General features: G+C 39.7%; 1 protein-coding gene across 3 annotated transcripts in view; it reads right to left on the bottom strand.

Annotated features, from left to right (window-relative positions):
- The window catches only part of NOC3L (NOC3 like DNA replication regulator), a 39,981-nt gene extending 31,378 nt beyond the window's left edge, over positions 1-8,603 (bottom strand). For 2 of the 3 annotated variants that reach the window (XM_020964102.2, XM_020964105.2), the window contains exons 1-5: positions 8,473-8,603; positions 6,949-7,156; positions 3,955-4,078; positions 3,255-3,412; positions 3,119-3,175 (exon numbers count right to left, since the gene is read on the bottom strand). In XM_020964102.2, coding sequence (XP_020819761.1) covers positions 3,119-3,175; positions 3,255-3,412; positions 3,955-4,078; positions 6,949-7,156; positions 8,473-8,481 — 556 coding nt within the window. In that variant the 5' untranslated portion in view covers positions 8,482-8,603. The remainder of the gene's footprint in view (positions 1-3,118; positions 3,176-3,254; positions 3,413-3,954; positions 4,079-6,948; positions 7,157-8,472) is intronic. The other variant, XM_020964104.2, reaches the window with a different exon arrangement.
- Positions 8,604-24,260: the final 15,657 nt, after the last annotated feature.

Raw genomic sequence — 24,260 nt, 5'->3', positions numbered from 1 at the left:
AGTATGAATCTCAAATTGAAGATTTAATTAAGTCAGGTAACTATGAAGAAATTCCATTTAATAAAAATTTTAAATGTAAGGATCTTCCAAAGAAGGTTACTAGAAAATAAAATTCAATACATGAACTTATATCTTTTACCAAAGAGAAATAATAATTTAAGTATTTTTAATTATACTGATTTATCAGAACTATCTACCTGGACTTGAGAACTAACCTCCCCATGGATAATTGATTTTTTTAAATGTATCATATAAGTAGAAATTCAAAACAGAAAACTAATTTGAATGTTTTTCAGAATTTTGTAGATAATGTAGAATCAAAAATGTTTCAATCTATGCAACTATATAAAAAGCTAAAAAGACAATCAGCACTACTGCAATAGTGTTAAAGCTGACAGGTTTGAATTGAATGAATATAATTTGTATGAGTGAGAAACAGTTTAACAATAAATCACCTATGTATATGTAATGAAAAAAAAATTATTGGGAAGGAGCAGAAGGGGATGCAATTCTTTATCAAATAATGTCTGAAATGTAACCATACAGGTTAGCTATATATACAAATATTCGGCAAAAATAAATCAACAAGGGGTAGCTAAGTGGTGTAGTAGATAGAGCACTGGACCTGAAGTCAAGAGGACCCAAGGTCAAATGTAGCCTCAGACACTCACTAGTTGCGTGACCCTGGGCAAGTCACTTAACCCCAAATTCCTCCAAAGATTACAATAATAAAATAAATGACAGTATTTGGTGAGAAATGGTTATAAAGAATTTATTATAAAAAATATTGTATATTATCATTTGTAAATTGAATGCTACACATCTTTTATATTAAGATTTAAAATAAAGTTACATACACATATATAAATTTTGAGAATTTTCTTTTCCAGAGTCTGCTGTTAAACCTTCACCAGCTCACCACTGCATAATACATGCCAGGCTCTGGGCTAAGAGCTAGGCATATAAAGAAAAAAAAAACTGCAACAGCCCCGGCTTAAAGAACTTTACAGCCTCTCTGCAGAGGGGAGAAAACATGTACATATGTATCAGCACTAGGGAGGGTGAGCCACCAGAAGCTGGGGACAGGGTAATCAGGAAAAACTTCATGAAGGGGATGGTGCTTGCGCAGAGCCTCAAAAGAAACCAGGGACTATAAGAAGCAAGAAGGTACAAAGGGAGTCCAATCCAGACATGGGGGATCAGTAATACAAAGGCATGTGTACAAGTCATGGGACTGCTCTGAGGATTTACTGTTGTTTAGTTGTTTCACTCGGGTCTGACTCTTCATGACCCAACTTGGCAGAGATACTGACGCAGTTTGCCATTTCCTTCTCCAGCTCATTCTACACAGGAGGAAGCTGAAGCAAACAGGGTGCAGCAACTTGCCCAGGATCACACATCAAGTGTCTGAGGCCACATTCGAACTCAGGAAGAGAAGTCTTCTCAACTCCTGGCTCAGTGCTCTGTGCACTACGGTGCCACCTAGCTGCCTCCTCTCTGTGAGGAACAGAAAGCCACTTTGTCTGGACTATAGCATGTAGGAAAATTACATCTCATCAGGCTGGAAGATGAGGAGGAGGCCGGATGCAGAAGGGCTATAAAAGCCAGTGTATACCTGCAATAACAACAGCCAGCACTTATGCCACACTTGAAGGTTTGGAAGGAATTTTACAAACCTCATTTGATCTTCACAACAACACTATATGGAAAGTGCTATTATTCCCATTTCACAGATGAAGAAAAGGAGACTAAGAGAGGTTAGATGCATGACCCAGTCACACAGCTAGAAACAGGCTGAGGCATCCTACTCTCAAAAGAGATCAAAGAAAGAGGAAAAAGACCCATATGTATAAAAATGTTTACAGTGGAAATTTTTGTAGTGGCAAAGAACTGGAAACTAAAGAGATGGTGTCCATCATTTGGGGCATGGCTGAACAAATTATGTTATTATAAAAGTAATGGAATACTACTATGCTATAAGAAATGATGAAGGGGATGGTTTCAGAGAGATCTCAGAATACTGTAGGAACTAATACAAATGAAGTGAGCAGCACCAGGAGAACAATTTATATAATATTGTAAAAATGAACAATGTGGTAAGACTTAAAAACTTACACCTTAAAAAAATCACTTTGGCAGTTGTATGAAGATGGATTGGAATGGGAAGAGACTTGAGGTAGACAGATGTCTTAAGAGGCTACTGTTACTGAGGGCCTGAACTAGGTAGTGGCCAGATAGAGAGAAGGGGACAGATTCGAGATAGGCTATAAAGGCAGAAATGACAAAATCTGTCAAATGGCTGTATATACGGAGTGAGTGATGGCACTGAGTGTGGACTATGGGGAAAAGATGGCGAGTTCCGTTTTAGACATGTTGAGATAGACATGCCTCTAGGACACACAGCCTGAACTGTCCAATAAGCTACTGATTTTGTGGGATTGGAGCTTAGCAGAGCAGGGCTGGAATATACAGATCTGAGAGTCACCTGCACAGACATGATAATTAAACTCATGGGAAGTGATGAGGTCATCAAATAAGGAGAATGTAGAGAAAAGGGCCCAAGACAGAGCTTTAGGGCATACTCTCAGCTAGGGCACATGACATGGATCGGGATCCAAAAGTGGGCAGAGTTTGCAGAGAGCTAAAAACCAATATTCTGTTTTCTGAAATGGGCACACACAAAAAATTATTCCTTTACTAGGATCTGAAATTCTTAAAATTTATAGTGTCCACATCATTTTAAGGTCAAAAAGGAATACACAAACTACATAATTCCTAAACTTAATTTGGTAGTCCCTCCTCCAGGTTAAAAAATAAACAAAAATGACATTCCAGAAAGGAAACAACAGCCAGAAGCAGTCTTAAAAGTGATCTTTACATAGCTATGAAAGACCAAGAGCAGAAAGTGAAAAGGTTCAAAATGTTTACATAAGAAGACTTTTTAAACAATGAAAACTGTGTTTCAAGCCTTGAAATGACTAACACTCCTGAAATAGTGATTCATGAATAGTGATGTATGTTCCAGATTACGTCAAATGTTAAAACTCACTGTGATACTTCCTGTTAGCACTTGAAATTTGTTTTTTAATCAAATAAATACAAAAAGCTACTCCATTACCTTCCTCAAACTCCATTTCTTCTTGCTCTTCCTCTTCATTTGTGTTAATATTGACAACTGCATATTAAAAAGAAAATATTAATAACCCAACTTTATAAAAAGCAATTTAAATTTCATTGTTCAATGGTTAGTTTACCTGGCTTCTCTCTGGTCTGTGGAATAATACCACATTTATCTTTGATTGGAAGTAGGTGAATTACTTCTTTTTCTGGCTCAGTTTGTAGTCGTCTTGGTACTTTCTCATATTTGTCTATTACGCTCTCCTGCTTCCGTTTCTTGATGTGAACAGGCTCGCTGAGTATTTTGGCAAAAATCACATGTTAAAAGGAAATAAGAATTCTTTTCTTTAAGTAAGAAAAAATAAGATACCGATGACATTAATTACCTAAATATTCCTAAGTACAAAGTCTGCCCTTGACTTTTCCTGTTTTGAAATTTTAAATCCTATTCAATCATTTCTTAAATATTGAGACGTAAGTTACTGTACTGTGCAGCACCCCAAATTCCTTGGGCATTATTTCCAGCTCTTTTCTATGCCTGTACTTGCTCTGTTTCTGCCTGTTCTGGTTTAGCACTTCCTTCATCTACCCCGAGAATAGCATTCTATCCCACCCTTTCTACTCACGCATCCACCCATTCAGATTTAACTTAAATGTACACTAAGCAAATTTGGTTTTTATTCTTCTCCAGTTACCTTTAGCAATTAAATTTAGATGGGACTATTTTCACAACTACTATACACAATGCTACATATTTTCTCCTTCTAGGTTCATGAATAATCTCAAAAAAATTTTTCTTTGTTACAATGCTCTGAATATTCCAAAACAAATACTTACCTAGAAGAAAGATCTCTAGTTAAAAACGACGGCACTTGACCTAAATCTTTCAGTAACTGCAAGTCATCTTCATCCATCATGTCCAAAGGAAGGGCTTCTTCTTCTTCCTCCTCTGTTCTTTGAGCTACCTCAAAGTATCAGAATCAGAAATTAGTTACCGTGGAAATAAAGCTCTTTGCAATTTTGTACCTAGATTAAAAATTTTGTGACCAAATCCATAGTCTGCCCTATGTATGGGAAAATGTACAGATACTAGATCAAAATTTTAATTTCCCCACTTTCCTCTCATTCAATTCTATTTCATATCAAGAATGTAAAGTAGGATGACACCACCGTTAGAAGAATTCTATACAGGGTGATGATGGGAAACATAAAAAAAGTGAGAGGCAGTGAGAAGGAAAACAAACTTTAAAAGTTTAGCAAGAAATCTAATGAAAATGGCCGTTTAGCCTTCAGATAGGAGCTTAGCCTGAGAGCTCCCTCACTTAGTCCAGCACCCAGCACAAAGAAGGAATTTAATGGTCACTGACTGCCTGAAGACAGAGGAGGCCAAGGGCATTTAAGGATCAAAATAGGAAAACAGATGAAAAATGGAAGAGACTGCCAAAACTACTAAAACAATTTGTTATCTCCATGACTAACAAAGTAACCACCACAGCTGTATTAACATCTCAGGCCTTGACTAATGACACAGGAACAAGAACTTTTAGAACCGATTCTTTTCACCATCAAGGAAGGACAGAGAAGCTAGAGATGACGACTCTCCCTCTGTGACCCTAACATGATGTTCAAAGAAGTATAAACATGATTAAAGAAAACAAATGAGAAGAAAAGGATTCCAAATATACAAGAACCAATGTCATCCTGGAGATAACCATTCTGAGGACTCTGGGAAACTGATTCTCAAGAGATTTGAAAGAAGATAACAAATGCTTAGAAAAATCATGGAACTTCTTTCAAATAATCAAAAAGTTATCTATAACTACTGAACCATATGCTGACTTTTCCACGTCTATAAGCTCCTTATGAGATTAATATACACATGTTATTTGGGACATCCTTGAAAATACAAACAACAGGTAGGTCTCACAATTGATATTCCACAGCAAACATCTTTAAACACACACGATTGACTTAAAGGTTCAGAGAATACAAGGTCCAACTGTGTTTATTGTTTGACAATAAAGAGCATTTGATTCCTTAAAGCAAAATACCACGTTAAAGGCTCTCCTGGAACAAGGTGTATCCCACTGATTTGTTAAGATCATGTGAGTATACTTGCAAGATACATCAAAAACAACTTTGACAAGTATACAACTGCCAAAATCAAGGAGGCACAAAACAAGTAGACAAATGCTCAGAGATCTTTGATACAACAATGGAAGAAGTCCAATACACAGGCCAACAAGGAGTACTTTATATAGATGACAAGGTCTTCAAATGTTCATATTTTCAGTTTATTTTGGGATGACTGCTAAAAATTTTAGAATGCAGATTCCCTGCAGCCTTGAGGCCATATGTGGCCCTCTAGGTCCTCAAGTGTGGCCCTTTGACTAAATTCAAATTTAACTGTGAAGTTTGAATTCAGTCAAAGGGCCACACTTGAGGACCTAAAGGGTCATGTGTAGCCTCCAGGCCACAGGTTCCCCCCACCCTTGCTTTAGAACGTTTCAAACCTTCCTAAATGGCACCCAAAATTAACTCAAAAGGTTTAGCCAAACTATTATTTGGAACATTACATGCAGCTGGATGGAAAGCTTATAGAGTTGGCTTAGCAATACATTTGATGAAAACAGAATGCAATGGACAAAAGCTAAGCCCAGAAATAAACAGGAGGTTGGACTGCATTTGGTAAACTGCAGAGTGCTTTTAATGACCCCAAGATTCTCCCTAAACCATGTCTTTGTCAATATTCTTCCACTAATAATGTATGTCTGGAAGTCATGAAACACCACAATCATCTGAGAATTAAAGTTGCAGGCCATCCCAAGGGAAATAAAGAGGCATGTTGCAGCCATGAGCCAAATGCAGCATATTACCAATAAAAAACTGCACAGAAGTGGCACAAAAAGATATCCAAGAGAGACAGATGACCAGAATGGAAAAAGGCCCCATCATACAGCAAGAACAAAAGATACCTGTGTGCTCTACCAGCACGCACAGAGTGTCTGGAAACCTCAAAGAATGCCCAGGCAGATTGGGTAGAGACCCATGAAGGGTTTACAGCAAGACATGAAGAAGAATAGCATAGGATAAATGAGAAGGCAGGGATGCACTGCAATCTGCATTTTTGAAGGAATTATTCAGACATGATATATGAGACCCACTGAATGACTGAAGAACATAAAAGCATACAGGATGACAATTCATTCAGGAATAACTTCTTAAGTATAAATTAGTTTTAAGTTTATTTCCTTGTGTTTCCTAGTACTATTTTACCTAGACCCTAGAAGTCTGAAAAAAATGCTTTCTGTGTGTAACTATAGTATTTAAAAAGTCAAAACTTTCACAAGGATTGTGCATCTGTGTTTAGGAGCCCCGAAAGTACCTAGGCAGGGGGTGGAGTGGTAGCACATAAAAAACTTAAATAGGACTTGTTGCCATCATGATCATTCTCCAGAATAATAATCTCACACTTCTATTCATAGCCATTGTTTTCAGAACCTGCTACCTCTACCTCCCTTGCTTCCAATCTTTTCCAATCCTTAAAAAAGAGCACTGGTGATCAAAATTGAAGGATGGAGATGGAAAGCAGTAATAGTCACATCCTTATTGTCAGGTAAAAAAACTGACATAGACAGTAAAACAAACTTAAGTGAATAAATACAGTAGCCTGAAAGAAGAATAATTCTGTAGTAGATGTAACAATACAAAAATGTGTAATATACATATATACATACATGGATTATGTACTGTAAGAACTATTCATACCACCAATCCATTCACAATACCTTACAATAAATTAGTACACGATTTTAATATCACCACACTTACCTCTAAGTATGTGCTTTCCATCCTCCAATGGAACAGGCTTCTTAGATACAACATCTTTCACAGCTTGTCTAAGTTTCCTTTGTTCTTTTCGGTATTTCTTGGCAGTACTTTGCTGTTTATATTGTTTATTTTTTAACTTGTTGTCAAGTTTGACTTTACTAGTTTTTAGAAGTTTCCGAAAGCTCGGGGCCCGTTTTTTGCTTTTTCGCTAGAAAACAACAGAACAATTACTATATGCTCAACTTTATTTAGAAAGGATTTCATTTTTAAGATTTTTTTTTCTTTAACTTAAGCAATGGTTTTCATCAGAGCTGTTCTATTTTAAACACCCCATATCTATGGGTTTTCATACAAAAGAGGTAGAGGAAAATAGTATAGCTAGTGAACAGAATGGCAGATTGGGGAGGGCAGGGAGTCAGTCACCTTCAGGCATTTTCTAGTTGTGTGATCCTGACCAAATCACGTAACTTCAATGAGGCTGAGTTTCCTCATTTGTATAACAGAAATAATAAGAGCAGCTTCCTTACAGAGTTGTTGCGAGGATCAAATAAGGTAATGGATAAAAAGGAATTTTGCAAACTTTTTATGGCACGATGTAACTACAATTCAGTGAAGGATAAGTGCCTTGGAATGGCACCTAAAACACTCAGAGACCACTCACCATATCTACAGCCCCCTTCCCCTCTTTCATCTTTCTCCTTTGCCTTAAACCTGACAAACAAGGCAAACACTGTTTAACTCTCCATGTTTTAATACTTAGTAACCAATTACAGATTACTATTCTAACAAATGGCACTTACACATCACCTCAGGCCTGCACTACTGCAATAGAGTGCTAGATATCCCCCTCCCTCAAGTCTCTCCACATTCGTCAATCCTCCACTCAGCTGAAAAAGTGAATTTCCTTAAAAATGCAAGTCTGACCATGCCACCCCACTGCTCCCCGCAACCCCATAAGCAGTTGGGCCTGGAAATCAGGAAGACTTGAGATCAAATCCAGCCTGAGATGGGTGACCGTGAACAAGTCACTTTAACTTCAGCTTGCCTTAGTTTCTTCAACTGTGAAGTGAAGATAATAACAGCACATATCTCCCCCAGGGTTGTCTGTTGTCTGAATCAAATCTCTTTCCTCAGTACCTCACGTGTAGTAGAAACTTAACAAATGCTTGTTTCCTGTATCCCCAGAGCTTAGCACACTGTCAGTACCTGGCAGGTAGTAGACGCTTAGTAAATGCTTGTTTCACAGAGTCTGGCACATAGTAGCAGCTTAGTAAATACTAACTGACCCTCACAACAAGCCTGGGGGGACAAGCCTGTGACTCAGGAGGCACTGCGCTCATTACCCCCATGATAAAGATGAGAAAACCGAAGAGCCCCAGACCCGGCCTGCGCCCCAGTCCCAAGGCCAGTCCCCCGAGCTCCTCCTAGCCTAGGTTCGCTCAGACAGACCCTGACCTGGCCCCCTCCCCCCTTGGTAAGCTCCGGAGGCTGCGCCAGCGCCCGAGCTGGTGCTCCCGTCCTTACCGCCTTCATCCTCAGGCCTCTCCGCGGCGCCGCGCGGGGCAGCCTCTCCGGTCTCTTTCCTGAGTACCGTGCAGGAGCCCAGAAGTCCGAAAAACACACGTGGGATCACGAGAGGGATCCGACAACCGGAAGTCCAGGCAGCGTGACCTCAGGTGACAACACGCCACTTCCTTCCTTAGGTCTCGCCACAACCGGAAATTGCGTACGGGATAAGGCGGGCACTTCCGCAACCTGGGAGGGCGGCACACGACCCCTATAGATGGCAGCAGGCGTAGAGCCCGCGGGATTGGCGGAGGGGGGCGGGGTAGAAACGAGACGAGGAGGCGCATGCGCTTGGGCACGGGGGAAATCCTCCGCGGCCGGGACATCCCGGAAATACCGTGACTTCTGTTGCTAAGGTCGCCGAAGGGGCGGGGCGGCCACAGAGGAGGGGCCCGGGCTCTCCACATTCGCGCCTCAGGTTCCTGATGGATGCGGCTTTGTGCCGGAGGAGGGAGACGGCGGAAGGTGGCAGACCCGAAGAGCCCCGTGGCGTCGCTGTCCGAGTGCCAGAGCTCTGACGGGGAGCTCACTACCTGAGAAGCCCGCCCTCGGACACAGCCCAGGCCTGCCTAGCTCGTCTTCACTCGTTGCGTCGCTGGTTTAGGCAGCGGTCAGCCCCAACCGAACTGGAAGGCCCTGGAAGGGCCGAAGAGGCGTTCGGTTGCATCCGTTTTATGTTTTGTGCCTAATGTATAGTCATTCAGCAAACACTCAGGCAGGGGCTCTTCACCCGGGACTTGGGGACTTCAGGAGGTCCTTAAACTTGAACGGGAAAAAGTTGCATCGGCATTTCAATATGAGTGGTTTCAGTATTTCAATGTAATTGACATTACAATTTCAGGGTTTCAATATATCCGTATTTCAATATAGTCTCCTTTTTAATCCAATGTATTTTATGTTATGGGAAGCTAGGTGGCACAATCGATAAAGCCCTGGGCCTGAAATCAGAAAGAGTCAACCTCCTGAATTCAAATCTAGCCTCAGACACCACTAGCTGTGTGACTCTGGGCAAGTCGCATAACCCTGTTTGCTTCAGTTTCCTCATCTGTCAAATGAGCTGGAGAAAGAAATGGCAAACCACTCTAGTATCTTTGCCAGGAAAACCCCAAATGGGGTCATGAAGAGTCTGACATGACTAAACAACAACTACATTTTATGTTATTCATTTAAAAACATTATTTTGAGAAAGGGTGTATAAGCTCCACCAGACTGCCAAAGGGGTCCATGACAGACAAATAAGTTAAGAAACTGTGTGGAAGACACTATTTAGAGTGAAAGGGGGAATCCCTGCATTCATAGAGCTTACAGTCTAGTAAGGAGAATAAAACACAAATCATTGGTATAGTTAATACAATGTCCCAGAAGTCTTAGTGCAGTTTTAAATCTTAATAGCTTTAAATAAAATAGTCAAAATAATATTGCCTTTAATTAAACTGCATTAAGACTTTTGGAATACCCAGTTAACCTTAGGGTAGAAAAACAAAGGATTACATCAAGTACCAGAGGAAGGATGTTACCAGCTGGAAGGATAAGGGAAGTTTTAGGTAAAGTTTTATTTAAGTGTTGGTCTAGAAATACAAACAGAAGCAAGCCTGATGGGCACTTCCCTAAAGTAGGTTACAAAGTAGTTATGGATGAAAGACATATCTGCTGAAGGGCTTTCCTGAATCCTCCCAGAGCCAGTGCCTTCCCTCACGGGTACCTTCCGCTAACTATTTTTATTATGTAGGGCTGTCACTTACAGGTAGCATGAGGGTGTCTGTGGCATGAAGAGAGGCAGAGTAAATATCTCTAGTTTCTTTTCCCCTCATCTCTCTCCAAAAAGAGGAGAAGGAAGAGTTGGGGCCAGAAGCTGAGAAGGAGAGACAGAAAGAGGGGGCTCGAAGAGACTCCATAGAGATCTCTCTTCTCCCCGAATTGCCCCAACTTTGTTACTGGCTTTCATGCAAACTAGGGTCAGTGATCCCCACCAATGAGGAGAGAACCCCACAACAAACGATACGTGTTTGGGGCTCAGGTTATGTAACAGTTCTTTGCATGTTGTCACCCCTGTTAGCATGTGTGCTCCTCAAAAGAAGGAACCCTACAAATAGAGCACAGGCCCTGGAGTCAGGAGGATCTGAGTTCAAACATGGCCTCAGACACTTGATACTAGCTGTGTGGCCCTGGGCAGGTCACTTAACCCCAACTGCCTTGCCAAAAAAAAAAAAAGGAACCCTATTTTTGTCTTTATGTCCTCAGCACTTATCATAGAACTTGGCACATAGTAAGTGCTTAATAAATGCAGATAGACTGACTGACAAAAAGATCATCTTGTGGATGAAACATTAGACTTACTTTTCCTGGGTTACTAAAGTTACTAAAACTACATATCCTTTGGCATGCAATATTACTCCTATGAGGCCTATACACCTCTTCCCCCCAAAGAGACTGAAAAATGAGAAGATCTACATATACAAAAATAGTTATAGTAGATTTTCAGGGTAGCTAAAAATTGGAAAGTAAGGGATTATCTCCTATTGGGGCATGGCTAAACAAATTGTGGTACATAAATGTAATTGAATATTACCGTGCTATAAAAAATGATGAAATGGATAGTTTCAGAGGAAACTGGGAAGAGCTCTCTGAGCTAATAACAATGATAAAAACATTATAGAGTAAAACAACTTCAGCCTTTAGAATTATGATCAGTGCAATGATAAACCACAACTCCAAAATAGTGAAGATGAAACAATCTCACTTCCTGCCAAAGAGGTGATGAACTTAAAATACAGAAACATACATTTTCAGACATGGCTAACATGGGAATTTGTTTTGCTGGGCTATGTAGCTATGTTTTTTAGCTTTTTGTTTTGTTTTTTAAATTTACTCAATGTAAGTGTGGGGTGGAAACTAGGAGGAACCTTAGAGGTCATCTAGTCCATCCCCCTTATTATGCAGATGAGGAAACAGACCCAGAGAGAGGTTCAGTTATTTCTTACTGGCAATAGATAAACTGAAAGTGGGTGGGGGAAGAAGGTGTATTTCAATAAGAGGATTTGCTATTTGTTGCAAAGAGTCTTGAATCAAAACCAAGTGTATCTATCCACCTACCTACCTCTCTATATCTATGTCTTAAAGATTGCTTGACCCTGTCTCCTTCCCTTTCTACCTACTAAACATTCTTCCAAGGGAAGAGAAACAAAAGATGCACAGAGTGTTTCTTGTTTACATACTTAGATATGTATATAGGTAGAGGAAAGGCATTCTTAATAGTCTTTTTGATAGCAACAAATCCCCAGTCTCCTTCCCCAGTGCCTGGGTACCAGACTCTGCTAGGAGCTCCCAATAGAAGAATGTGCTGAGAAACAAGGAATTACTGTTCTAAGATTCTTTTCACCAAAGCTATGGAGAATTACACTTGAGGGAATAAGACTGAGCAGAAGAAGAGAATGAGAGATTAAAACTGCTAGGTTTAGGTTGTTGGACTTTGTGGATCAGATTCCTTTCTTTTCCTCTACCTTACCTGGCAGAAAAATCCTGGTCCTTTCAAATTCTGTACCTTCTCTGAGTACAAATTTGGGGATATATCCTTTCATGGGCTCCAAGTCCCATATGGATGGCCTTTAAGCTTCCAGTGCTCATAGTTAAACCAACCCTGAAAGGACAGAATATAGGACAGGTAAAGTTCATCTATTGGGAAAAGGACAAGGAGAGCAGATGGGGATGTTACAGAGGTTTACCCCACTATAGATGAGTTCCCTTTACTAGCCACTGCTGGAATATGGGTTCACTTTACATTGCCACCCAGTCAAGGGTAAAAAGATTAGTGGGGATGGATGCTTCTGTCAAAGATTGTGCTCCTAGGCCCTCTCCTTTGTCTGTATTCCCTTATTCTCCATTGGTACTCCACAGTAACTATTGGAGACTAGCTCAAACTGGTAGATCAAATTCACAAATTTTACTATAATAAAGAATCTCAGAATACAAAAATCTAATTTTTAAAAGTTGGGAACAGATACATCCTTTGAATTTTTATTTTACTATAATAGCTCATATTTACATCGTGCTTTAAGGTTTACAAATTGTTTTACATATATCATCTCATTTAGTATACTAAAGGAAATAAGGCAATTGGTTGCTAGGGAGTAGGGTTCCCTCATAGGATAAAGGTCTTTTTCAGCCTTCTACATCCAACATATGTGATTTGATGGCAGTGATTGGCATCATAGGAATAGAAAGGATTTGAAAGGAATTTTCTCAAAGTTAAAGCTTAGACTATCAGACTCTGGAAAAAAATGGAGCTCATAAGAATGCATTACATGCTTAGGGATTTTTCTGGATAGCAAGATGGATGTGTGTAGCTGGGTGAAGTCTGCATCTTAAAAGAGCTGAAATACACGAGGCTGTGAACTTTCAGAGTTAAGATTCTTGTAGCTATACCAATAGCTCGGTGAAGAAGCCATATAATACAGCAAAAGACCAATAGCATGGTGGTATCACTAGACGATATGGGCAACTCTGCTGCCTAAGTGGTGTGAGTTGCATCCAACAGATGTTTCTGGCCATGAGTTGCATCCAACAGATATTTCTGGCTTTGCACATTCTTTATTTGTGTGCCTTTCCATGCATCTTCCCTGGTGCACACTCCCCATTCATATGCCTTTCTATCCACGTTCCCTGGCCGTGCTTCTTCCTCATATCTCCTCCATGTGTGCTTCCTGGCCATGAACATTCCCTATACCCTGTTCCTCACTAGTGTTCCTACTGCATTTATGAGAGATTTTTCTGGTCATTTGTCTTGCTTTGCTGTTTAATTAAGTCTCTTGCTTTGAGCTAATGTGATTTCTAATTGATTGGTAAAAAAATACATTGGTAGAGTCTTTAAGCTATGGTTCAGGGTGTATGCTGATCTTTAAAGTACCCTGAAATAAGGGTAGATTTCTGGGCACCCACATATAAGGGGGCCCACACTGCCACATTACAAAACAATAAATTTATTTACATGCAGAATGTTTATCCTGCCAGGGAAAGGAGATAACAGGTAGAGAAAGATAGAAGGATTTCTCAATAACTATTTACTGAAATGGAGACTTAAAGCAGCAGAGTACAGGCTCTCTCCAGTGTTTCCCCAGTGTTCTTAGGTATTGGTACCATTGATGAACCTCAGCCTTGGCCTAAAACTGTCCTGTGACCTAACAAACCATGCCAACAAGCCTCCCATTATGACTACTATCACCACCATGTTTTTAGAAGATTCCCAAGATATGCTTGGGGCCAAGCTGACCCTGGTCCAAAAACTGGCCTAGGGAATGCAATTCAACATCAACCTAGGACCCCCTAACACTACAAGAAGGAATATTATAAGGCCCAGGAACAGGTTCAGGGAGGGAGACCAGGGTGAGGAAGAAAGAAAGTAGGCAGAGAATACCCAGTCATGGGTAAGAAGATTACAAACTGGCAGAGGTCAAGAAGGCCAGGGAAGACAGCAGACATTAGGCCCAGCTATCCCTTGCAATTCTGCCTCCTGCTGACTGGCCTCTGAGGTATCCAGCACCAGTGGACAAGAAGTTAGAACTAATCCTTCCAGGTCCTCACGTGCACAGCCCCAGTGCAAGAGGTTGCTGGATCTGTCCACTGCATAGAATGGTAGTATTCAGCAATACAGTTGTCTCATTGTGGTATGGATGGCCCTGGCTTCTCAATAACTATGCCAGTGGAGCAAACACCAAACAGCAAACAGGCTTCAAGGACAAACCTGGTGACAGACTATTTCTATCATTAGAAGATCAGACTAGCCAATCTTAGAGAGGTTTACCACCAGGCTGGCTGCAGGGAAAAGAAATTTCCATTCTCAATAAGTTTTTTTTTTTTTTAAGGCAGCTGGGGTTAAGTGACTTGCCCAGGGTCACACAGCTAGTTAAGTGTCAAGTGTTTGGTCTGAGGCCGGATTTGAACTCAGGTACTCCTGACTTCAGGGCTGGTGCTCTATATCCACTGGGCCACCTAGCTGCCCCTCATTCTCAATAAGTCTTGAAAATCATTTACTAAGTCATAAAGTTGTTACAGTTTGCTTTGGAGGAGAGATTACTCATGCTGATGAAATCACAGATGTTGAAAGCATTGAAGAAATGAGTGGACAATCATGCTATGCAAATAATAAACTATGATGAACAATCAGACCAAGCTTACAGGAACAAAGTGTTGAAATTAAACACAATTCCTCTTTTTTCCCTTCATTACCAGACTTGTGGGAAGGGTTATCTACACTTCCTTGCCCTTGCATCCTCAACATCCACTGACTTCTTCCTGCAAGTTGGTTTCCATCTGCACTATTCTAGTGAAAATATTATCTCCAGATTCATCACTGACTTCCAAATTGCCAAATTCAATGGCCTTTTCTGAGCTCTCATCATCCTTGGACCTTTCCATGGCACTGACATAACAAGGCAGGGAGACAGGAGACAACATGTACAAAGAAAGTCAAACTAGTGCTGTCACTCTCTTCAAACCCCAGTGGAGGCAGCCTAGGACCCTACATCCACAAGCCCTGGGAGTAGTAGCAGTACTCCCTAGGCACCAGCTCTATTTCCAGCTCAGCTTCCTAACAGTCATCCTTTAAGACAAGAATTCTTTACTTTTTTGTGTGTCATGGACTCCTTTAGCAGTCCACTGAAGCCTATGGACCCATTCTCAGAATGTTTGTTTCCTAATTGGATAATTGAAGAAAATGCTAAATTTTAGCTAGGGTTAATGAAAATAAAGATACAGTTTTTTTTTCCCATCCAACTCCATGGAGTCCCAGAAATCTATCCTCTTAAGGGGCCAGTGAACACCAGGTTAAGAACACCTGTTTCTAGGAGTACAAATCATGTGGAGACAGAACACAGCAACTGACTCTGTAGGGTACAATAGCAGTAGCCACAGCTACTGAAGACCCCCAAAAGAAAGTTCTCACCACTGAAATCCTTGGCTGTGTCAAATAGTTCAACGTCATAAATGGAAATGACATTAAAGAAATACATTCCCATTTGCCTTGCTGCTGCAACTTAGGAACAGCCCTAAGTTTTCCCAACTGCCCCACAACTGAAGTCTCCTATATATGTTGTCTCCTTAGACACCACTCCTTTTTAGGACAAAGGCCATCTTGCTTTGCTGTTTCTATCCCTCGGGCTTAACACCGTACTCAGCACATAGTAATCACTTAATAAATGCTTTTTCTTTCTTACATTTATAAGGCCCTGCCTTTCTTCTTGAGAATTTAAGCACTTGGTTACACCATATAGACCATCTATAAAATATTAAGCCAATCCGAGTGAGGGAATTCAAGCAAGTAGAGGAAGACACAACATTCCTTCTAAATTCACGAGAAGAAGCAGCTAGGTGGAGCAGTGGAAAGAGCGTGGGCCCTGGAATCAGAAGGACCTGAGTTCAAATGTGGCCTCAGACCAGACACTTGATACTTACTAGCATTGTGACCCTGGGCAAGTCACTTAATTGCCTGATCCCCTCCCCCAAAAAAGAAACCAAAAAAACCCCTAAATTCATGAGAAGGAATCATTTGGGAGGAGCAGAGGCCTCGGCCTTGGTCTCAGACTCTCCTTCCATTCCACTTTATCAGAGCAGAACCTTGCAAACATCAGAGTCCAGAGGACTTGGGACTTTCTATACACTCACCCAAATCCTAGCAGTATCCCTAATTAGTGAGTTAGTGCCTTTTGAATGGATTCTCAATCCTGACTCAGCAGCCAATTGAAAGTTTCCGCCTCTTTTTTTTTCAATACTTTTTTCCCCCCAGTTACATGTAAAGACAATTTTTAGCATTCATTTTTCACAAGATTTTGAGTTCCAAATTTTTCTCCCTCCCTCCCCTTCCCTTTTCCTAAAATGGTAAGAAATTTGGTATGGGTTATATATGTATGATCATGTGAAACATATTTCCATAGTAATCACAGTTATCAAAGAAGAAACCAGGAAAATATAAAGTAAGTGAAAAAGTATTCTTTGATCTGTATCCAGAGTCCATCAGTTCTTTATCTGGATGTGAATAATGTTTTCCATGAGTCCTTTATAATTGTCTTGGACCATTGTGTTGCTGAGAAGAGCTAAATCACCCATAGCTGATCATCACACAATGCTGCTAATACTGTGTAGAATGTTTTCCTGGTTCTCATTTCACTTTCCATCAGTTCATACATGTCTTTCCAGGTTTTTATGAAATCTGCCTGCTCATCATTTCTTATTGCACAATAATATTCCATTACATTCATATATCATAGCTTGTTCAACTATTCCCCAATTGGTGGGCATCCTCTCAATTTCCAATATTTTGTCACCATGAAAAGAGCTGCTAGAAATATTTTTGTACATTTGGGTCCTTTTCCCTTTTTTATGATCTTTTTGGGATACAGCCCTAGTAGTGGTATTGCTAGATCAAAAGGTACGCACAGTTTGTTTGCTGAAACATTCCTCTTCTTCATGTGGTAAAGAGACCAGGAGCAGCCAGCAAACTTGCTCATGCACTGAACTGGGGAGGAAGGGCCTCCCATTTAGCATCTTTAAGCCTTTCCAGAAGCTGGTTCCCCTCTTGTGTGTGGGCTGGCAGAAGGCAGAGCAAAAGCTGCACATGCTAAAGTAGAGGACTCCTTTGGCCAGACCCCTACTACACTTGGAAGTTGATAGCAGTGTCTGCATGAGTACCTGCTGACAAAATGAATTCAGATTCAAAGCTCTACAAAAACCCCAGCAGAAAAGTTCCATCATACCTAAGGAGAACATCTTTTAAAGATTCCATTAAAGGGATTCCTAGGAGCTGTGAGTTACCCCTTTGCCACATATACTTTCCCTGGACTCTGTATATACTTGTGGAGGAGCATGTCATAGACTTTTGGGGGATATTTTATACCAACTATTCTAATTATATCACCTTAGTCAATATCTCTCTATAAAAGCAAATTAAATCTAGCTAATTGATTTCAACTGACAGTCAAGGTGGGGAAACACTTGTGAGGTTCATGAGCTACAGCATTAGAAAGACACTCCCTGATCCTTCAAAACTAACTCAGAACCTGACGGCTTGGGGTTAACTCTAGAGCCTAACTTTAGGAACCTGGATGGTCAGCATGGATGAGAGTTGTGATAGTTGCCACAGAACATGCTCTTCACTTCCATAGTTGACATCTTGAATTTAAGCAGAGAATTGTGCATTTACCTTCAATAAATTCTATCCTTTGGCCCCTAACTCTTTTACCCAACCTGTTAGCTATCCCTCCTAGCTCTGTGTCATTTTCATATTTCGTAAGATAGAAGAAGAATGCTCAGAGCAACTTCAAGAAGAGCATTTTTGACCCAGAACAAAGTAGGCATTTTCATTTTGGACAAAGCAGGAAGTCTTTTTACTTCCTCAGTGACCGGGGTGTTCTAGAAAGAGGAATTAAAAAAAAAAAGAGCAGGCAAATTCTTGTTTGGTGCTAGGGTAAAAGAAGAGGCAGAACTAGGAAGTGAAACTTCAGGCAATTATTAAAAAAAAATAGTGTGATGAATATATTTTAATTATTTTTCATTTCTCCTAGTACCTAACATAGTTCAATATACATGGTAAACCTTTAATAAATGACTGCTGAGTGATCAAATCAATTTAATTTCTAAGCCCTACAAACATTTATTTAAGGTAATACTATGTTAGGCAGTGCCCTAGGTGCTGTAAACATGAAGCTGAAAAATAGCTGTGTTTTTGCCCTCAGGGAGCTTGCAGTTGAATGGGATAAAACAGCATGTAAACATGTAAGTACAATAAAGGAAGAATGGAATGAGGTACATTAGCTATCAAGATAAAATTCTATAAGAAATGTTGAAGAAGAGGAGAATAATAATTTGGGGAGGGGTCAGGGAAGGCTTAATGAGGTAGATGACATACGAGCTAGACTTTGAAGGAAGAGAATGATTTCAGCGGGAGGCCAAGATCGCAGTATGATTACATAGATTTAAAACAGGATAATTGATTGGACATATAGAGTAATGTCTTGAAATTAATCTTAAAAGGAGGTGTCTCATAGGGGCTCTGATTTCAGCTCTTTCCTGTTTAACATTTTATCAGTAATTTGGATAATGGCATAGGTGGCATGCATATCATCTTTTGAATATGATAAAGAGTTAGAAAGGACTCTGCATCTTTATATTAAAAATGAGGGGGTTGAACTAGAGGACCCTCCCAAGTGTAACGGAGGTCTGGCCAAAGGAGCCCTCTCCTCAGTATATTCAGTTTAAGCTCTACTGCCTGCCAACCCACAGGCAAGAGGAGAACCAGCTTCTGGAGAGGCTTAATGATATGTAATGAGAGGACCCTGCTCCCCACTGCAGTGCACAGGCAGGTATGCTGGCTATTTCTGGTCTCACTACCACTCGAAGAAGATGAGCCTTTCATTTGGCTTCTGAGCTAGGCCTGAGAATGCATTCAATAGACACTAACTGACTAAGGCAGTTTTCTTTTTCCTGCCTGGCTCTTTTGGAGTGAGAAGAGGCATGCTCTGAAATGGGAAGCAGGACCCTTCCATTAAACAGCATCTCATCTTTCCAGAAGCCTCTTCCATGTGGGCTGGCAGCAGTCAGAGCACATCGTGCTTGATCCAGGGAATTGGTCAGTGTCATATTACAGTTTTGATCATATAATCAATCTAGTAAAATGAAATTTAATAATTTAATCTAGTATGAAAAATTAATGATAGAGATAAATATAAGTCCTACAACTTGAGTTAAAAAACCCAAGTTACAAGGCAGCTAGGTGTACAATGAGCAGAGTGCTGAACTTGGAGTAAAGAAATCCGGAGTTCAAATCCTGTCTCAAACATTTTCAAGTTATATGATCTAATGCAAATCTCCCCTGCTAGACCTCAGTTTCCTCATCTGTAAAATGGGAATAATAGCATCTATCTCATTGGGTTGTTGTGAAGATCAAATGAGATAACATAGGTAAAGAGTTTTGCAAACCTTAAAGAACTGTATAAATGTTATGGTTAATAATAATAATTCAAGTTTGTAAGTACGATATATGAAGGTATAGATAGGTGACAATCCAGTGAAAAAAGACCTGGGAATTTTGATGGACAAGTTAATGAGTCACTAGTGCAACATGGGAGCCGAAAATGCTAATCTGAACATATCAGGTCATTGAAGATAATGTTTATGGGAAGACAGGTGATTCTGGCATCTTTCTTACTTGATCCCTGGGAATTACAAGGCTATAACCATTTTGTTTTTTGTATAAGAGGGAATTGGGGTTAAATGACTTGCCCAGAGTCACACAGCTAGTAAGTGTCAAGTGTTTGGTCTGAGGTCAGATTTGAACTCAGGTACTCATGACTTCAGGGCCAGTACTCTATCCACTGCTCCACCTAGCTGCCCCACTATAACCATTTTGAAGAAAGAAGTATGGTTTTTATTTCTCCTCTTAGCTAGGAGTAGAGGATGGGATGGACTGAAAATCTCATGGGAGGTAAGAATAGAGGAATAAGTGTGAGAGAAAATGAAGCTCTTCTGCATTGGGGTGGCAGAAAAAAGGGCTAGGCACAGCTCTAGAGAAGGCAGCTGCATTGCTATCACTGCCACTGGCATGATGGGGAAGGCATGCTAACTCATATAGAAGCCACTCATGGCCAGTGAAAGGAGAGACTGTAGCTGTCTGGTTTTTCTGAGAATTACTATGATGACGTTCTCATTCTCCTCGTACCATCCCTTCTTTTTCCCGGCCAGGGCAGGGCATGTCTATTGTGAGGCTTATTTCTGTCACTTTAAAGTTTTTTTTTCATCATTGTTGTTGTTCAGTCATTTCAGTAGCATCCAACTTTTCATGACCCCATTTGGGGTTTTCTTGGCAATGATACTGGGGGGGTTTGCCATTCCCTTCTCCAGCTCATTTTACAGATAAGGAAACTGAGGTAAACAAGGTCAAGTGACTTGCCCAGGGTCACACAGCTAGTATCTGAGGCCAGCCAGATTTGAACTTAAGAAGATGAGTCTTCCTGACTCTAGGCCTAGCCCTTTATCTGCTGCACCACTAATTCCCCTTATTTTTTCACTTAATCTCCAAAAGCTAGCATTAATGAAAAGTATTACTCCTTTCCTATATGAACAGTCTGACTGCTAAAAGGGGCAGGGAAAGGACTTTCTTACATGAAAAACGAATATAAATCCATGTGAGAAGAAGCAATTTTCCCATTTTAGTTTGAGTACAGACTAAGGAGGACCAGATAAAGAAAGGAATTTTTTGAGGGTAGAGAACCGACTAAGGCCAGAGGATATTGTGGTCCCTCAGCTCATTTGCATGTGACTGTTCTTAGAGTTGAGAAGTGAAAACTCACAATGGGGAAAATCAAATAACTATTAAGAGACTAGAGGAAGATTAAATATGAGCTCTTAGTTGTGTGACTATAAATAGCTTGATTTCAGGAATTATATGTCATAAGGGAAAGATGAATTAGTGACCATAAGGAGTCTATTATTTCAGCCATTAGAAGTAGTGTAGAATACCGCAAGTGAGCAGTTGAAAAGATAGTAAGAACATTTAAGAAGGCATCAGGACCTGCGAAGATTGTAGCAAGAGTAAAAAGACTGTAAAAATACTGAAAAGGCCAGTTTATGAAGCGCTTGAATGCTAAACAGAGGATTTTGTATTTGATTCTGAAGTTAAAAAAGAAGTTCCTGGATCTCATTAAACAGGAGAATGACATGGAAGATGTAGATAAGACTTGCAATTTAGGAAGACCAGTTTGACAGCTGAGTAGAAAATGGACTGGAGTGGGCAGAGATTTGAGGCACAGCTACCAATCAATAAAGCTATTGAAAAAGTCTAAGCATAAGATGATGAAGGTCTGCATCAGGGTAGTGTCAGTGCCAGAGGAGAGGAGGCATATTACTGTAACCAGCTGTTAATAGCTGATTGGCGGATACAGAATCTAGTTGATTAAGGAGCGTTGGATTTGTCTGTATTGTCCAGAGAGCCATTCTGAAGACCTTTGCAGTTCTCTGGCTTACTGAAACCACTCAACACTACAATAATGCTACTGTGTACTTTCTCAGTTTCCCTTTAAGGGTGATTGTGAGTTAAAAGAACACATCACTGTTTCACCATTTATAGAGCAGAAGAGGAGCAGACATGCCTACTTAAAGAGCAATGAAGAACAGAAGGTAAGAAGTTAGCAGAGAAGCCGATTCATGTGGGGCAGATTATAGTGGAACGACCCAAGGACATTCATGCCTGCATTACAGAATTGTGAGTTGCACCAAGTATATGGGTTTTCCTCACTTGTTAGGTTTCTGTAATTATATGCCTACTCTCTCCCCTTGGATACTTTATGTATTGGTGGAAAAGTGTGAACCACATTTATATATGAATTGTAAATATTAAACATTATTGCATTGATTACATATTGTTGTTATATGTAATATATTACATATATTACGTATATTACATATGATGTTATAATTATTATCACTTTTGGTAATCATTAAGTAGATGTTTTGTGTTTAAAAGCTAATGATCTCATAGTGTCTGGTTTTGCATAAATTGGAAGCACACAAATTGGGGTTCTTGAATACTAGGGTTGATTAGTAGGGGTATATTCTGCCCACAACAGGGTTACCTGTTAGAACTCTGGAAGACTTTGTATCATTGCCACATGGCCATGATCTCTGGAAACTCCAGGTCTACCCACTTGAAGGCAGGTAGGGGTAAACTCATAAGAGAGAGAGAGAGAGAGAAGGAGAAGAAGAAGAAAAAGAAGAAGAATATATACCCCATGCCATGAGCTACTTTTTGGGATCCATTGCATGCACTTACATCATTAAAATAAAATATGGTTAACAAAAAGCACCATCGGTTTATATATATTTAATTTGTTCAAAGACAGCTTAGATAGAAGTTATAGTGAGCTTGAGACAGAGAAGAAAAGAAATTCTCTTTATTTTTAAAACATTTTAAAACATTTTATTTTTGCCCAATTACAAGTAAAAACAATTTTTAACATTCATTTTCTAAAATTTTGAGTTCCAAATTCTCTCCCTCCCTTCCTCCTTTTTCTCTCTCCTTCCTGAGATGATAAGCAATCTGATGTAAGTTATACACATGCAATCTTATAAAACATATTTCCATGTTAGTCATTTTGTGGAAGAAAATTCAAACCAAGAAAGGAAGAAAAGGAAGGAAGGGAGGAGGGAAAAAAGTGAAAAATAGTATGTTTTGGTCTGCATTCAAATTCCATCAGTTCTTGTTTTATAAAGCAGTAATCATCAAAACAAGAAATAGAGTGGTGGATAGGTGGAATAGATTAGGTATATAATATATTGTAGTAAATAACCATAGTAGTGTTTGATAAACCCATAGACCCAAGCTTTTGGGATAAGAACTCACCATTTCTCAAAAACTGCTGGAAAAAACTGGAACACAGTATGGTAGAAACTAGGTACCAACATCTTACACCAAATACTAAGATAAGGTCATAATGGGTCCATGGTTTAGACATAAAGGGTCATACCTTAAGCAAATTATGAGAGCATGGAATACTTTACCTCTCAGATCTATGGATAGGGGAAGAATTTAGGACCAAACAAGAAATAGAGAGCATTATGAAATGTAAAATGGATCACTGAATTATATTCAATAATTTTTTTTTTGTACAAACAAAACCAATGCAACCAATTAATTAAAGCAGGAAAGTAGAAAACGGGGGAGAGGGGAATTTTCACAGCTGATATAGCTGATAAAGGCCACATTTATCAAGTATATAGAGAACTGAGTGAAATTTATAAAAATGCAAGCCATTTCTTAATTGATAAATGGTTAAAGATACAAACAGGCAGTTTTCAGACAAAGAAATCAAAGCTATCTATAGTCATATGAAAAAGTGCTCTAAATCACTACTGAATAGAGAAATGCAAATTAAAATAACTCTGAGGTACCACCTCACACCCATTAGATTGGCTAATATGACAAAAAAAAAGATAAATGTTCGAGGGTATATGGGAAAACTGAGACACTAATACACTATTGGTGGACTTGTGAACTGATCCAACCATTCTATAGAGCAATTTGGAACTATGCCCAAAGGACTATAAACTGTATATCCAGCATCACCACTGCTAGGTCTGTATTTCAATGAGATTTAAAAAAGGGGAGAGGAACTATTTCTATAAAAATATTTACAGCCACTCTTTTTGTGGTAGCTAAGAATTTGAAATTAAGAGGATGCCCATCAATTAGAGAATGGCTGAACAGGTTGTGGTACGTGATTATAATGGAATATTATTATGCTATGAGATATGAAAAGGGGCAGCTAGGTGGCACAGTGGATAGAGCACTGGCCCTGAAGTCCCAAGGACCTGAGTTCAAATCCAGCCTCAGACCAAATACTTGACACTTACTAGCTGTGTGACCCTGGGCAAGTCACTTAACCTCAATTGCCTAAAAAAAAAAATTAAAAGCAGGATGATTTCTTTTTTAATAGTATTTTATTTTTTTTCTAATTACATGTAAAGACAAATTTTAATATTCATTTAAAAATTTTGGGTTCCCTTCTACATTAAAAAGGTTGGAGGGCATGGAATACAATATTCCTTAAGGCAAAGGAGCTTGAATTACAACCAAGGATCAACTACCCAGCAAAACTGAGCATAATCTTTCAGGACAGGAGATACACATTCAACAAAATAGGGAACTTCTGAACCTTCATGATGAAAAGACCAGAACTCACAGAAAATTTGATCTTCAAATACAA

Source organism: Phascolarctos cinereus, unplaced genomic scaffold (assembly GCF_003287225.1).
Source record: "Phascolarctos cinereus isolate Bilbo 61053 unplaced genomic scaffold, phaCin_HiC Scaffold_3;HRSCAF=262, whole genome shotgun sequence".
Lineage (NCBI taxonomy): Eukaryota > Metazoa > Chordata > Mammalia > Diprotodontia > Phascolarctidae > Phascolarctos > Phascolarctos cinereus.
The sequence above is the reverse complement of the archived record's forward strand: the minus strand, read 5'-3'. Positions and strand labels throughout refer to the sequence as shown.